This window comes from Nilaparvata lugens, chromosome 5 (assembly GCF_014356525.2).
Source record: "Nilaparvata lugens isolate BPH chromosome 5, ASM1435652v1, whole genome shotgun sequence".
NCBI classification, from domain to species: Eukaryota; Metazoa; Arthropoda; class Insecta; order Hemiptera; family Delphacidae; genus Nilaparvata; species Nilaparvata lugens.
In genome coordinates, this window is record NC_052508.1 from 60,071,079 (window position 1) to 60,083,299 (window position 12,221).

At 35.7% G+C, this 12,221-nt stretch overlaps 1 protein-coding gene across 14 annotated transcripts in view; it reads left to right on the top strand.

Moving 5' to 3' along the window:
• LOC111049426 (collagen alpha-1(XV) chain) overlaps positions 1–12,221 on the top strand; it is a 364,911-nt gene that overhangs the window by 112,238 nt on the left and 240,452 nt on the right. For all 14 annotated transcript variants that reach the window (XM_039428928.1, XM_039428931.1, XM_039428933.1 and 11 more), the window contains 2 exons: positions 4,222–4,469; positions 7,409–7,621. In XM_039428928.1, coding sequence (XP_039284862.1) covers positions 4,222–4,469; positions 7,409–7,621 — 461 coding nt within the window. The remainder of the gene's footprint in view (positions 1–4,221; positions 4,470–7,408; positions 7,622–12,221) is intronic.

Sequence of the window (12,221 nt, forward strand, 5' to 3'; positions counted from 1 at the left end):
AAGGAAAAATTACAAACACCCAGACATCAGCTGATGGATTTCACAATCAACCAAAAAGCACAAGCTCTCTCCTTTCAACCTAATTTTTCTCAGTCATATCCCTTCTTTTTGTTTTTCTACCGTTCACCCCCTCCTCCTTCATCTTAATCACCCTTCTTGGAACATTATTGCCGTGCTACATTATTGAGGTGTGAGAGGGGAAATAATGAAAGGAGGCTCGTTTTTCGCGTGGGTGAATAGAGAATTTCTGTCTATTTACATCAACAGACGCTGCGAAACAGTATTTCTGTTTATACATCATTGATGCAGCTGTCAAATCAGCTGGTTATGTCATTGTTATAGCTATAGATATTATTGGAATATAGCTGTATTCATGTACCTAGCATTTATAGTGAGATTCACTTTGGCCTGTCAGCATTTCTCATAAATAACATTGATGCTTTCAATCAAATCATTACTGACAGTAGTAAGTGAAGTTTACAATACCTATAGCTATAGTGAGGTCCACGTTATAATGGCAGTGGATTAAGATAAAAAAATAGCGATGCTGATTCTCTGCATTAATTAATTATATTTCTACACTGTCAAAAACATAATTGGCATCGTTGTGAACCTAGAAAAGGATAGAACCACCGGCTTTGTCGAGTGATAGACAAGGATAGCAGAACCAAAGTTGATCAAATACTGTCATTATAACGTGGACCTCACTATAGGAAAGCTATTCATGCGTCACCCTTTTGTTTTATATGAACTATTCACTCTCCCCTTGTGAAAGTACGTGATATGAGACAAGTCAAGTGAGCAGCACTATTCACTCTCTCTCTCTCTCTCTTCTTCTCCTCTCTCTCTTCCATCCTTCCTCCCAATGTTTTTTTTTTCACAAGCACTGAAACATCGTAGGTTGATTTCAGGCTGAAGATGCAGATTTTTCACGTAGCTGGAATATTTTGAATTTCTTGTTGGTGTTGTGAGAATCACTTTCAAGTGTCAGCATGACTAATGAATAACGTCTATGCCTCCCGTTCAATCAATGCTGGCAATATGAGGTGGATCTCTCTCTAGAAACATGTTTTGTTTGATTCTGATGATTTGGCGTAGGCGGGGATTTTCGTTGTTGAGATTTCCTGTTTATGAGACATTTTTGCAAAGCGTTTATTGTTCAGAATATGTGAGATTGAAGTGGGAGCTCATGGGAATACCTGAATGCTTCAAGAGTTCTATAGTGAGGTTCACGTTATAATAACAGTAATTGATCAACTTTGGTTTTGCTATCCTTGTCTATCATTCGACAAAGCCGGTGGTACTATCCTTTTCTAGGTCCACAACGGTGCCAATTATGTTTTTGACAGTGTAGAAATATGATTAATTAATGCAGAAAATCGGCATCGCTATTCTTCTATCTTTATTCACTGTCATTATAACGTGGACCTCACTATAGCATGCTCATTATTTGAATATCTCGAGAGCTTCTTCATCGATTTAGTAGAAATTGAGAATTTATTATGGAAATACTTGTTTTGGTCTCATTAGTGGTATCTTTTACTGAAGGACTGCGTAAAGGATGAATAAATTGTTTCAGAAGCAGAAGTTCATGACACTGATTCTCATGTGCTGATGGGAATAGGATAGTGAGGTCAAGTCAGCTCGGAAGAGTTATATAATAATTACTAGCCGTCAGGCTCGCTTCGCTCGCCATATCCGTTAGGCCAGGGGACTCCGCCCCCTGGACCCCCGACTGGATCGTCCAAGAATGAGATCAGCAGGCTCGCTTCGCTCGCCTGCATTTTCCATTTGAACATTTTTATCATATATTAGGACAATCCAGTCGGGGGTTCAGACTAAACGTCTGGCTAAACGGATATGGCGAGCGAAGCGAGCCTGACGGCTAGTAATATAATATTCCAAGGATTGAAGTAGCAGTGTCCAATCAATTTTTCCGCGATAAATGCATTTAAATCTTCAACTTGGTACCAACCTAACAAAGTCAACTCAACTTAATGCCAACCTGACAAAATTATTGATTTAGTTGCCAGTTAACAACTGTTTCGAAGAGGTACTCTATGTAGATTATAGTTCTATAGTAACATATGATATGGAAATTTCAATTATAATTAAGAGATTGGGAGAAGAAGAATATACATGCTAAAAGACGAACTTTAAACCCTTAAAAACAACCCTTAGAGTTGGAATATTGCCAAAAGATTTCTTAGTGCGCCTCTAAAGGGCCAACTGAACGTACCTACCAAATTTGAACGTTTTTGGTCCGGTAGATTTTTAGTTATGCGAGTGAGTGAGTGAGTGAGTGAGTGAGTGAGTCAGTCAGTGAGTGAGTGCCATTTCGCTTTTATATATATAGATGATGACAGTTATATTTGACATTAAACAAGCAAGTCAACGTTACTATTTGACAATGCATGATTCAATTCAGATATTCTGGTTACGTATGGAGAACAAACATTATAGTAACAAAGATTTTGACTGGTCCTTCATTTTATGGAAAGTTTATTCTGTTGTTGATGGTGAGTTGACTATAAGCTAGGGTTGCCAAGTTATAACGGGAATATTGAAATATGAACTAGTTTAATATACTAAATGAAATATGAAAAAGATTCTGTTGCCCCATTGGAGCAACTGGCAGCCATAAGAGAGCGTATCATCACTGGAATAAAGCCAAAATGAACATCGGAGATAATATCAGAATAGACTTCTCAGCAGCTTCTATTCTCCAAATTCAGAATACCTGCACATCAGACGATATAAATACATGTCACCAGTAATTTACAACTTGATATTTGAAAGTTGTTGATTTTGATAAAGATTGAATAGCATTCCCATTTCACTCTAAAAATTGCCATCCCTGTGTCTGAGCGGAGCTAGATTCCTCTGGTATTATGGATATAGATCATTTGAATGTTGTACCATGTTATTGCACAAGGGTTCGAATCCTTTTGAGAAAGAGTTCCAGGTTACAATAACTCTTTCCAATTCTTCGGAGATAATATCAGAATTGACTTCTCAGCAGCTTCTATTCTCCCAATTCAGAATACCTGCACATCACACGATACAAATACATGTCACCAGTAATTTACAAGTCAATATTTAAAAGTTGTTGATTTTGATAAAGATTGAATAGCATTCCCATTTTACCCTAAAAATTGCCATACCTGTGCCTGAGCGGAGCTAGATTCCTCTGGTATTATGGATATAGATCATTTGAATGTTGTACCATGTTATTGCACAAGGGTTCAAATCCTTTTGAGAAACAGTTCCAGGTAATGATGGTTACAGTAGCTTTTTCCAATCACATTACAGCTGCAACAGTTACTGCACTACAGCAACTATTCTTCCACCACTCTCTTACAACTACTATTCTATTCTACTATCTGATTATTCTCCTTTCAAAACTACTATAACTATTGTTCTAGTTGTCTTTTCTTCCGTTAGGGCTACTCTTGAATATAAAAATAGTTATTTGTGCAACTAGTGCGCAAAGTGTCAGTTTGCTGCACCGAAAGAAACGTTTACGCCCGAGCCGTAGGCGAGGGCGGAATGGTTTCTTGAGTGCAGCAGAGGAACTTTGCGCACGTATTTCACATTAAGTTTTTCCTACAGTTACCATTGAATATGAAAAGTGGGTAATTATGGGTAAAATTGCCTGAAATCCATCAAATGTTTTTCTGTGTAATTTTATTATTGATAAAAACCTTAATCCTAAAATCCTAAAGTCCCCTCGTTGTCCTTGGTTATAATATATAATGAATAATAATTAGCGCGTTGTGCTTGGTTGCACCTCTGCTCACTATAGCAGCCACAGCAGTCACTGTTACCAACTTCATTTTGATTTTGCTGCACTGTTGCTCCATATAACCTACTAAGTATTTTGCGTTGCCATGTTGCAAATCTGGAGTGCAGAAAAATTTTTCCCGCACTAGAGCGGAAAAGTGATTCTTTGCGTTCTGTAATCAGTGCAGCAATGGCCACTTTTCAACGTAACTGTAGGAAATAGAAATTTAAGTACCCTTTTTAAAATTATTTACTCACAACATGTTTTGGCTATATGATGCCATTATCAAGTGATTGGAATTGATAATTGGAATAGTGACTATTCTTCTAGTACTATCAGTCTTCAACTACTATATTATTGTCCTTATACCCTTGCTCATTGCTTGTTATTCGCTCTCTCATCTTTCCATATTTTTAACTTCTCAATCCTGTTTTCAGCTGCAGACGACGAAGGCGTGAACCTTTTGACGTCAATCAAGATCCCGTTCGACGACCCCTATCTGTACTTCGACTCGGGCATCGATGGCTTCCCCACGTTCGGCCTCAAGCCAGGATCGGACATCAAGCAGCCCTACCGCCTCTTCATGCCCGAGAAGTTCTATGCTGAGTTCGCTATCACGGCCACGGTCAAACTCAAGAGTCGCGAAGGGGGATTCCTCTTTGCTGTCGTCAATCCGCTTGAGACGGTAAGATCATTTCGAAGTTGAGTGGTAGAGAGGAGTTGAAAGTCTTACCTCCGCCTGAAAAAGAATTTTTTCCAATATTCAATTTTAAATTTCAATCATAGAGAAAAGGTAGCATAAGAAGATATTCCATGGTATAGGTATTTTATGTTCTAAATTTCAAGTCGATTTTTTGTAAACTCAAGCCTATATTATTACTGTTGACTACTGTTTACTATTACTTCTGGCTGGATAAGATTGTAAGAGTCGCACAGTATGAGAAACTAACAACGTCACGTAGCTACATGAAAAAGAATCGAGTTAGCATTGATAATTGGAACATGAATGAACTATATAATGGGATATCTACACATGGATGAATGTAGAATGTAGAAAGTAGAAGGTAGTTTATAAGCCATCAGTTTTTCCGTGTCTCGTTATTTTTCTTTTTTTCTCTCTTCTTGCTTGTTGTGTTTAGTTTCTTGTTTTTGATGCAGCGCTCTATCAACTCTCTCGACCTTATAGGACCAACCTATATTAGTAACAGATTTAACTTGTTTTATTTTTTACATTATTTGAAGTTATTGTTTAATCAAAGTTTAAAAAAAATTAAAATTTATGAGTTGTTCAAGAAATGATTTTGATTATCTTGTTTTTCTTAAGGCTTTTCTAGATAGGAATTCTTCCCCCATACACGGATCTATTATCAAAGTGGGGAAATATATTTCCTTGATTTATTCTAGTATAACTATTATTGAATATGTATATGATTTTTTGTGGAAATAAAATTGAATTGAATTGAATAAATGAATAGATAAATAAATAAATGAATCAATCAATTAAAATATTAATAACAATAATAATTCATCTGGATGTTAGATGACACTTCCAATAAAATGTATTCATAAATTCAAACATTAAAATAATTTTCATGAATTTTTATAATAACGTTCTACAATACAAAGTTCTTCAAAATGATACCTCTTTATACAATATATATAATATTAGTCGAAGTTATCAATGAATGGATGAATGGACGAATGGATGATTGGATGAATGAATTGATGAATGGGTGTGTTTTTTATATAGGTAAATCCTATTAGTTTTCATTTTTGTGGAATGGAATAATGATAAATTTTAAAACATACCATTTTTCAAATAACGGCTCAGGATATGCAACCCGCCAAACAAAGCCTACCCTCATAATATTATACTGTCATCATTGATAGTATGTGAAGCATCTATGTTATCGTGGAGAAATAATGACAGAAGGATGTGAATCTCATAGTTTTCACATTACGGGATAGGCAACCCGTCGAACAAAACCAACCCTTCAAGAGTTTTCAGCGTTAATTCACTGTGGAGTATTCATATTTTAGTGAGGATTTTTGCTGACAGTTCTAATTGAATCTCATAGTTTTCAAAAGCATGCAATAGGCAACCAGCCAAACAGAACCGATGCTCTCTCTTTTGATGCACCCTTATTACAGAAATAATAATTATAGATATACGGTACCAGAGACCGGATATCATTTACTTTGGAACAGTATTCCAGTTTATATTCCTTAACATTCTATCTATCTCAACTATCTACTCTGCCTTGGTGATGTGAGGAGTGGAGTAGCCACTGTTGAGTCAAGTCAAAAAAATCTGTTTTTGAAAAAAATGAAAATGTTTTATTGGCAGAAAATATAAAATTACAACATCTTAGAAATACTTAATAAAAGCAATACAAATTTTACAACATGAGAAACTACTATTACAAAATAAAATGCAATGCCAATTGAGTATTTGCATCTCGAGGTACTAAACTTGTTTGAGATGGTGATATATAATTGATTACAAAACTATAGCGCTAAAATGTAGTTACTGAGGCCGACAGTCGCATATTATGAAGTGACACATATTTCACAACAGTATCGATGATTTATCAATTTTAGCTTTGAAGTATATTGTACAATATTATGATATACAAGTCTACATGAGAATACTAAAAAAAGTATCTATATTCTCACATTCCATTACAAATCTCTTGACATCTCTCAAAAACCTTGATCGTATCTTGCACTGCCTTATCTCCAAGGGCAGTAGGATGTAGAACTTTGCAGCCAAATAAGAAAAACTTTCATGAAGTGACTTTTATTTTGTTTAGGTATACAAGCTTCGTATTTATGTATCATATGTACTACTAAGCTTCGTATTTACTACTTTACTAAAAACTTCCACCCAAGAAGTAGAATGGTTACTTCACGACCTAGAGACTGGAATTAACTTCATTTATAGAAAAGATGGTCATTAAAAAACAAATTATTCCTTGGTATTTGCTATAAAACAAGTCCCATTTTAGAGATAAGTAGGAAGGTAATAGCTGTTTTTCAACGAAGTAAAATAATTATTATCTGTGTTTGTAGGTTTAGGTTATGTTTGAAGTTTGAACAGCCTTCATACTATGAAGTGACGTTGAACAATATACTTCCATAGAAAAATATAGGAGTAAGAAAAATGTTGTGTACATCACGTGACGATAGCACATTTTCTCCCTCGGGTGAATTGTTGTCCTCGGTTTCGACACTATAGTGAGGTCCACGTTAAAATGACAGTATTTGATCAACTTTGGTTTCGCTATCCTTGTCTATCATTCGACAGAGCCGGTGTTACTATCATTTTCTAGGTTCACAACGATGCCAATTATGTTTTTGACAGTGTGGAAATATAATTAAATAATGCAGAGAATCGGCATCGCTATTCTTCTATATTAATCCACTGCCATTATAACGTGGACCTCACTATAGCTCAAAACGTCAAAAGGAAAGAGTGTCACTTTTCTCGCTAGATATACGAATAACTAATAGAATTTATCTATCGCAGATAGTGGTCATGCACCTGACCAAGGTGAATATAATATGGTAAGAACTAGATATACAAATTTAATAATTACTAATAATTGAATCAATTTATTGCAGATAGTGCAACTGGGCGTGCACCTGACCAGCAGTGGTTCTGGCCTGACGAACATCAGCCTGATGTACACTGACGTCAGCAAGCAGTACTCGTCGCAGACCATTGCCAGCTTCGAGGTGCCTTCGGCCTTCAGCAAGTGGACGCGCATCGCGTTCAAGGTCACCGCTGCTGATGTCGCTCTTTTCTTCAACTGCGAAAAGTACGAAGTTGTCAAGGTGAGGTACAACATTCATAACACTCTATTTATTCATCGAATCTTGAATCAGTTGATGACATGAAACTTGACAATTTACGAAATTCTTTTTTTAGATAAGGAAGATTACTTTCCTTCCTCTACTCATGTGATATGTCTGATGGCGAGGTACACAAAACTTGAGGAATGACCAAATTCCATGTGAGATTCCTTTTCACCGCGTAAGTCGACTTTAGTCGATCTGTCTCAATAACCTTTTCCTGCCCATTTATTTTACATGCAGTCTCCAAATTTTGCATTTCTTGAGGTTTTTTTAATATTTTTTTCCTACTTCTTTTGGCTCATTTTCTCTCAGATTAGATGTTTTACATCGATATTGTATGTTTTTTCATAATTTTAGCTCTCTGGTGGACCAATTTTTCAATATCTGTGATGAAACTAACTAATTTTTTTTTACTTGGGATTTTTTTTCTAACTCTTGAAATCTCGAAAAATACATCACAGAGTATTCTATAATTATAATAATAAATTCCATGCATAAAATTTGATGTTTTCACTCACCAATTTATATTATGTTGATTCTAATATGGTGAGTCTGGTGGTAGATTGAAGCTTGTTCTTGATGTTCTTCTATGTTCTTTGATCACGGATTTTGGTGGAACACTCATGTGGTATCAATGATGAACTTTTTTACACTAAGTAGGCTAACACTTATCCTTCATTCACTGTACAGTTTTAATAATCTATCCATATACTAATCTGATCTATCTATATACTGATCTAAATCTATTATAATATTTCTGATTGTGACTATCTACCTACATCAAACAGTGGCAAACTCTCTTATATGCACTTGTTGAGTGATACGTTTCAAAACAAGTTGAAACACATAGTTGAGGCTGATCTGGACAAGTTTTGCAGAAGTATGTTGTCTGCCTTCTTTTACAAAGACCTTTCCCCTTCTTTGAACAAGCCGATGGCAAAATGCTACAAACCGCACAATTTGGTTTGTGGGTTTTGTCTTCAAATTGATCTATGAAGTGCATTTTCCCAGACAGTCTTGCCTCTTCCTTCCACGCCGTACAGGAATGTTTGGTCCCTCCCAATCAACTAGAAGCCCCTCAATAACCTTTTCCCTATATCTTTTGTGGGAAAGGCATTTCACACCTGGTTGCATATTATAGGAAATGCAGCCATTCACAAGAGCAACTTCTATGAGGAAATGCCAAATAGTGTGATACCACTTCAATGATTTGTGCCTGTACCTATAGGTGGAGCAGAATTTATCAAACAAGTCTACTACACCCATATACTTGCTGTACATCACTTGAATACTGGGTTTCATCACGGTTCTTTGCCCTCCCTTTACGTTAAGCTCAACTTCGCTGATGCCTTTTGCATTTTCTTATTGCTATGCCAAATTGTTGGTAAGTCACCTTTCTTTTTTTTCAAATCTTTCATTGCACTTGGAAGATTTTTTCGATTTGCCCTGACTGTCCCACATGCACCCAACCCTAATATTTCCAGATCATTGTAAAGACCTACACTACTATAAAAATTGTTCATGTATACCACTCTATCACTTTTAACATAATCCTTTATGAGATTTTTAACCACTCTTGCTCCTAATCCTTCTTAAATGATCCCATCCTCTTTTCCAGTATGAATGAAAAATCTCAACAAATAACCAGTCTCTGAGTCACATAATGACCATACTTTTATCCCCCATTTTGCAGATGTTTTACTTGGGAGATATTGTTTGAAAGATAGCCTGCCCTTGAATTTTATCATTGACTCATCCACTGACAGGTACTCTCCTGGTTCATAATTATTTGAATACGTTTCAGAAACAAAATCAATCAAGGGCCTAATTTTAAACAATGGATCATAACCTACTTGTCCTTTCTTTTTTTGGTTTGTATTATCATTAAAATGGAGGAAGCTTTTAATTAATTGATACTGATTTCTGGAGAAAATATTCCGGAAGCCAGGAGTCTTCGTGGGCCAAAAACTGTCTTGAAAATAGTTTTCTTCTACTGTTTTACACAATAGACCCATACATGTTTGGGCCGCTACAAATACTGTTATATGATTGCCTGATAGCTCTTCCAATTAATGTAGTCTTGATCTACGTGGGATGTCATATGTTACATCAACACACTTCATAGCATACTTATTTGTCTGATGAGCAACATGATCAAAAACATTGTCAGGGAAATTTTTTTTAAATGTTTCTATTTCAGAACAAACTTCTTCAAATCTCACCCTCCTCTGACCACAGGAATTGAAATTGTTCTCCATGTGTATTTGTTGTCTTTCCTGAACATTCACTTCTGTCCAAGAAATATTAACAGGCTGCCTTGCTTTTACAGAACGAACACTTGATTTACCTGTATCAGAAGCCCTACTTGTAGATGGTTGACAAATTCTGTCATTGTCATCGTCTGAGGAACTACTTTCGAATTCAGAGCCAGACTGGTTATTGTCTTGTTCTAGATACTCAAGAATATGTGAATCTGTTACATTCATGTTTATAATGTACCTAGACTACAGAGGTAGTCTGTTCGTATGTTCATATACCCTACCCACACATACCTACTACACAGAATATACACTGAAGAAACAAACTTATTCATTATTAATTACACAAACACTTCATAAAACATAAGTCACCGAATTTATGATAATAAAACATCACTTACACTTGTTATTAGCAGAATATTATAACCGTGAACTGTGCTAAAAACAGACGGAACCGTTTCGAAAATGCTCACTGGACAACAGCAATGTCACTCCACTGTTGGTAAGGGGTAGGTTCAAAAGCACCCCACTAGGTAGAAGCACGAATCAAAGCGATAGAAACACCATATTCTTCCACTTGGGACTTCTGTCGATTTAACCAGCCAAAGGAGAAGTTTTTCTGAGACTGTAGACTAAAGTTAATTTACGCGCTCAAAGGTAGAGATGTCAAGTCGACTAAAGTCGACTTGCGCAGTGAAAGGTTAAACGAATTGCGTGGTGAAAAGGTTGAATAATTATATTATATGAGTATAATGGATGAATACTCTATTATTAATTAACTGGCTTCCAGAATAACTTATAATCTCTGCATTTAAATGACAAATTCGGACAGAAGGCCCAAGATTTCTAGTCAGGACACAAGTGGGGAAAGTGCGCCGATGCGTTACACAAGTGGAGAAAGGCTCCAACGCCTTTTTGTGAGTGTGGCGCTGAGCAAACCATAAGACACATTGTAGAAAAGTGCACAACAACAGCTTATGAGGGCAGGCTGGATGACTTCCTAGTAGCTACACCAGATGTAGTGGCATATTTAAATCGACTAGTTATATGTTTATAACTTTTTAAATTTTCTTTTTCATTTGTTCAACCTTTTTTCAAACTTGTGACAAAGATGACTTCATTGTTTATATGTGTGACTTATGTTAGATAACATAAAGATTTGTGTCGTAGAGCCATACGCTAAATAAATAAATATTAATCAACTTATTGTCAATTGTACTTTCAATACTAGAGACACCTGGATTGCAGTTTCATGACTTCACTGGTCATATTTTTTCCAAATAATGTGACTGATAGCAAGCCACTGAACTACGATGAATAAATATATTACAATTCATATGAAGAGTGCAAATAAAGACGACGATACATTAAAGTACGCCCATTCCAAATATATAAATACAAGTTACTTTTCCGTCAAGAAGAGCTTTCATTAAATGAAATATTAAATGAACATAAATTTCGTGTCAACTGTGCCATCAATAATATCTATTCCCTCATTTCAATACATAAATATATCAATAGTTCTACCTCAGCTAGTAACTAGAATAAATTAATTTTGATAATTATCGGTATTACTTGTCTGGATAGTCCAGTATAGTTGAGGTGTCATAATTCCAATTGAATTAACTTGATTTGAATCGATCTAATGCTAGATTGAGAGCAAGTCATGGAAAATTCTGTTCTTATGGAATTCACAACTGGGGATGCTTAGTGTCTGAGATTCATTATTCAGAATCAAACCTAATTTCTACTATCACACACGTACATCACTGTTTACTATAACTAGATTAAAATCATAAATTTTCCACTCTCTTCACTGCCATTATAATGTGGACCTCACTATAGTGGGCTACCAAAAAGCAAGATCAATCGCAAGCTTATTAGGGTCAGCGTACAAATTCAATATGTACCATCTCAGCGTAAACAAAGTTTGATCAACTGATGGTTCAAACTCTGAATGTAGAATATAAAAATTATTACTGATAACACACAGATATCAAGTGGTTAATAGAAAGTTCCGCTACTAACTAGTTTATTCCTTTATGTGAGCAGCCTATGATTTATTCATTGGAAGTCGACATTTTGAAAGACACAATGACTCTAACTTCTTCTCATATTACATTTTTCATAGTTTAGAGATTTTATTTAACTATAGAGCTTCTTCTTCTTCTTCTTCTTCTGGTTCCTTCTCGTATCGGAGGTTGGAAATCATCACGGCAATTTCCACTTTATTGATTGCAGCCTTGAATAGTTCCCTTGAGTTGCAGCCATACCATTCTCTTAAATTACGCAGCTAGGATATCCTTCTTCTTCCCACACTC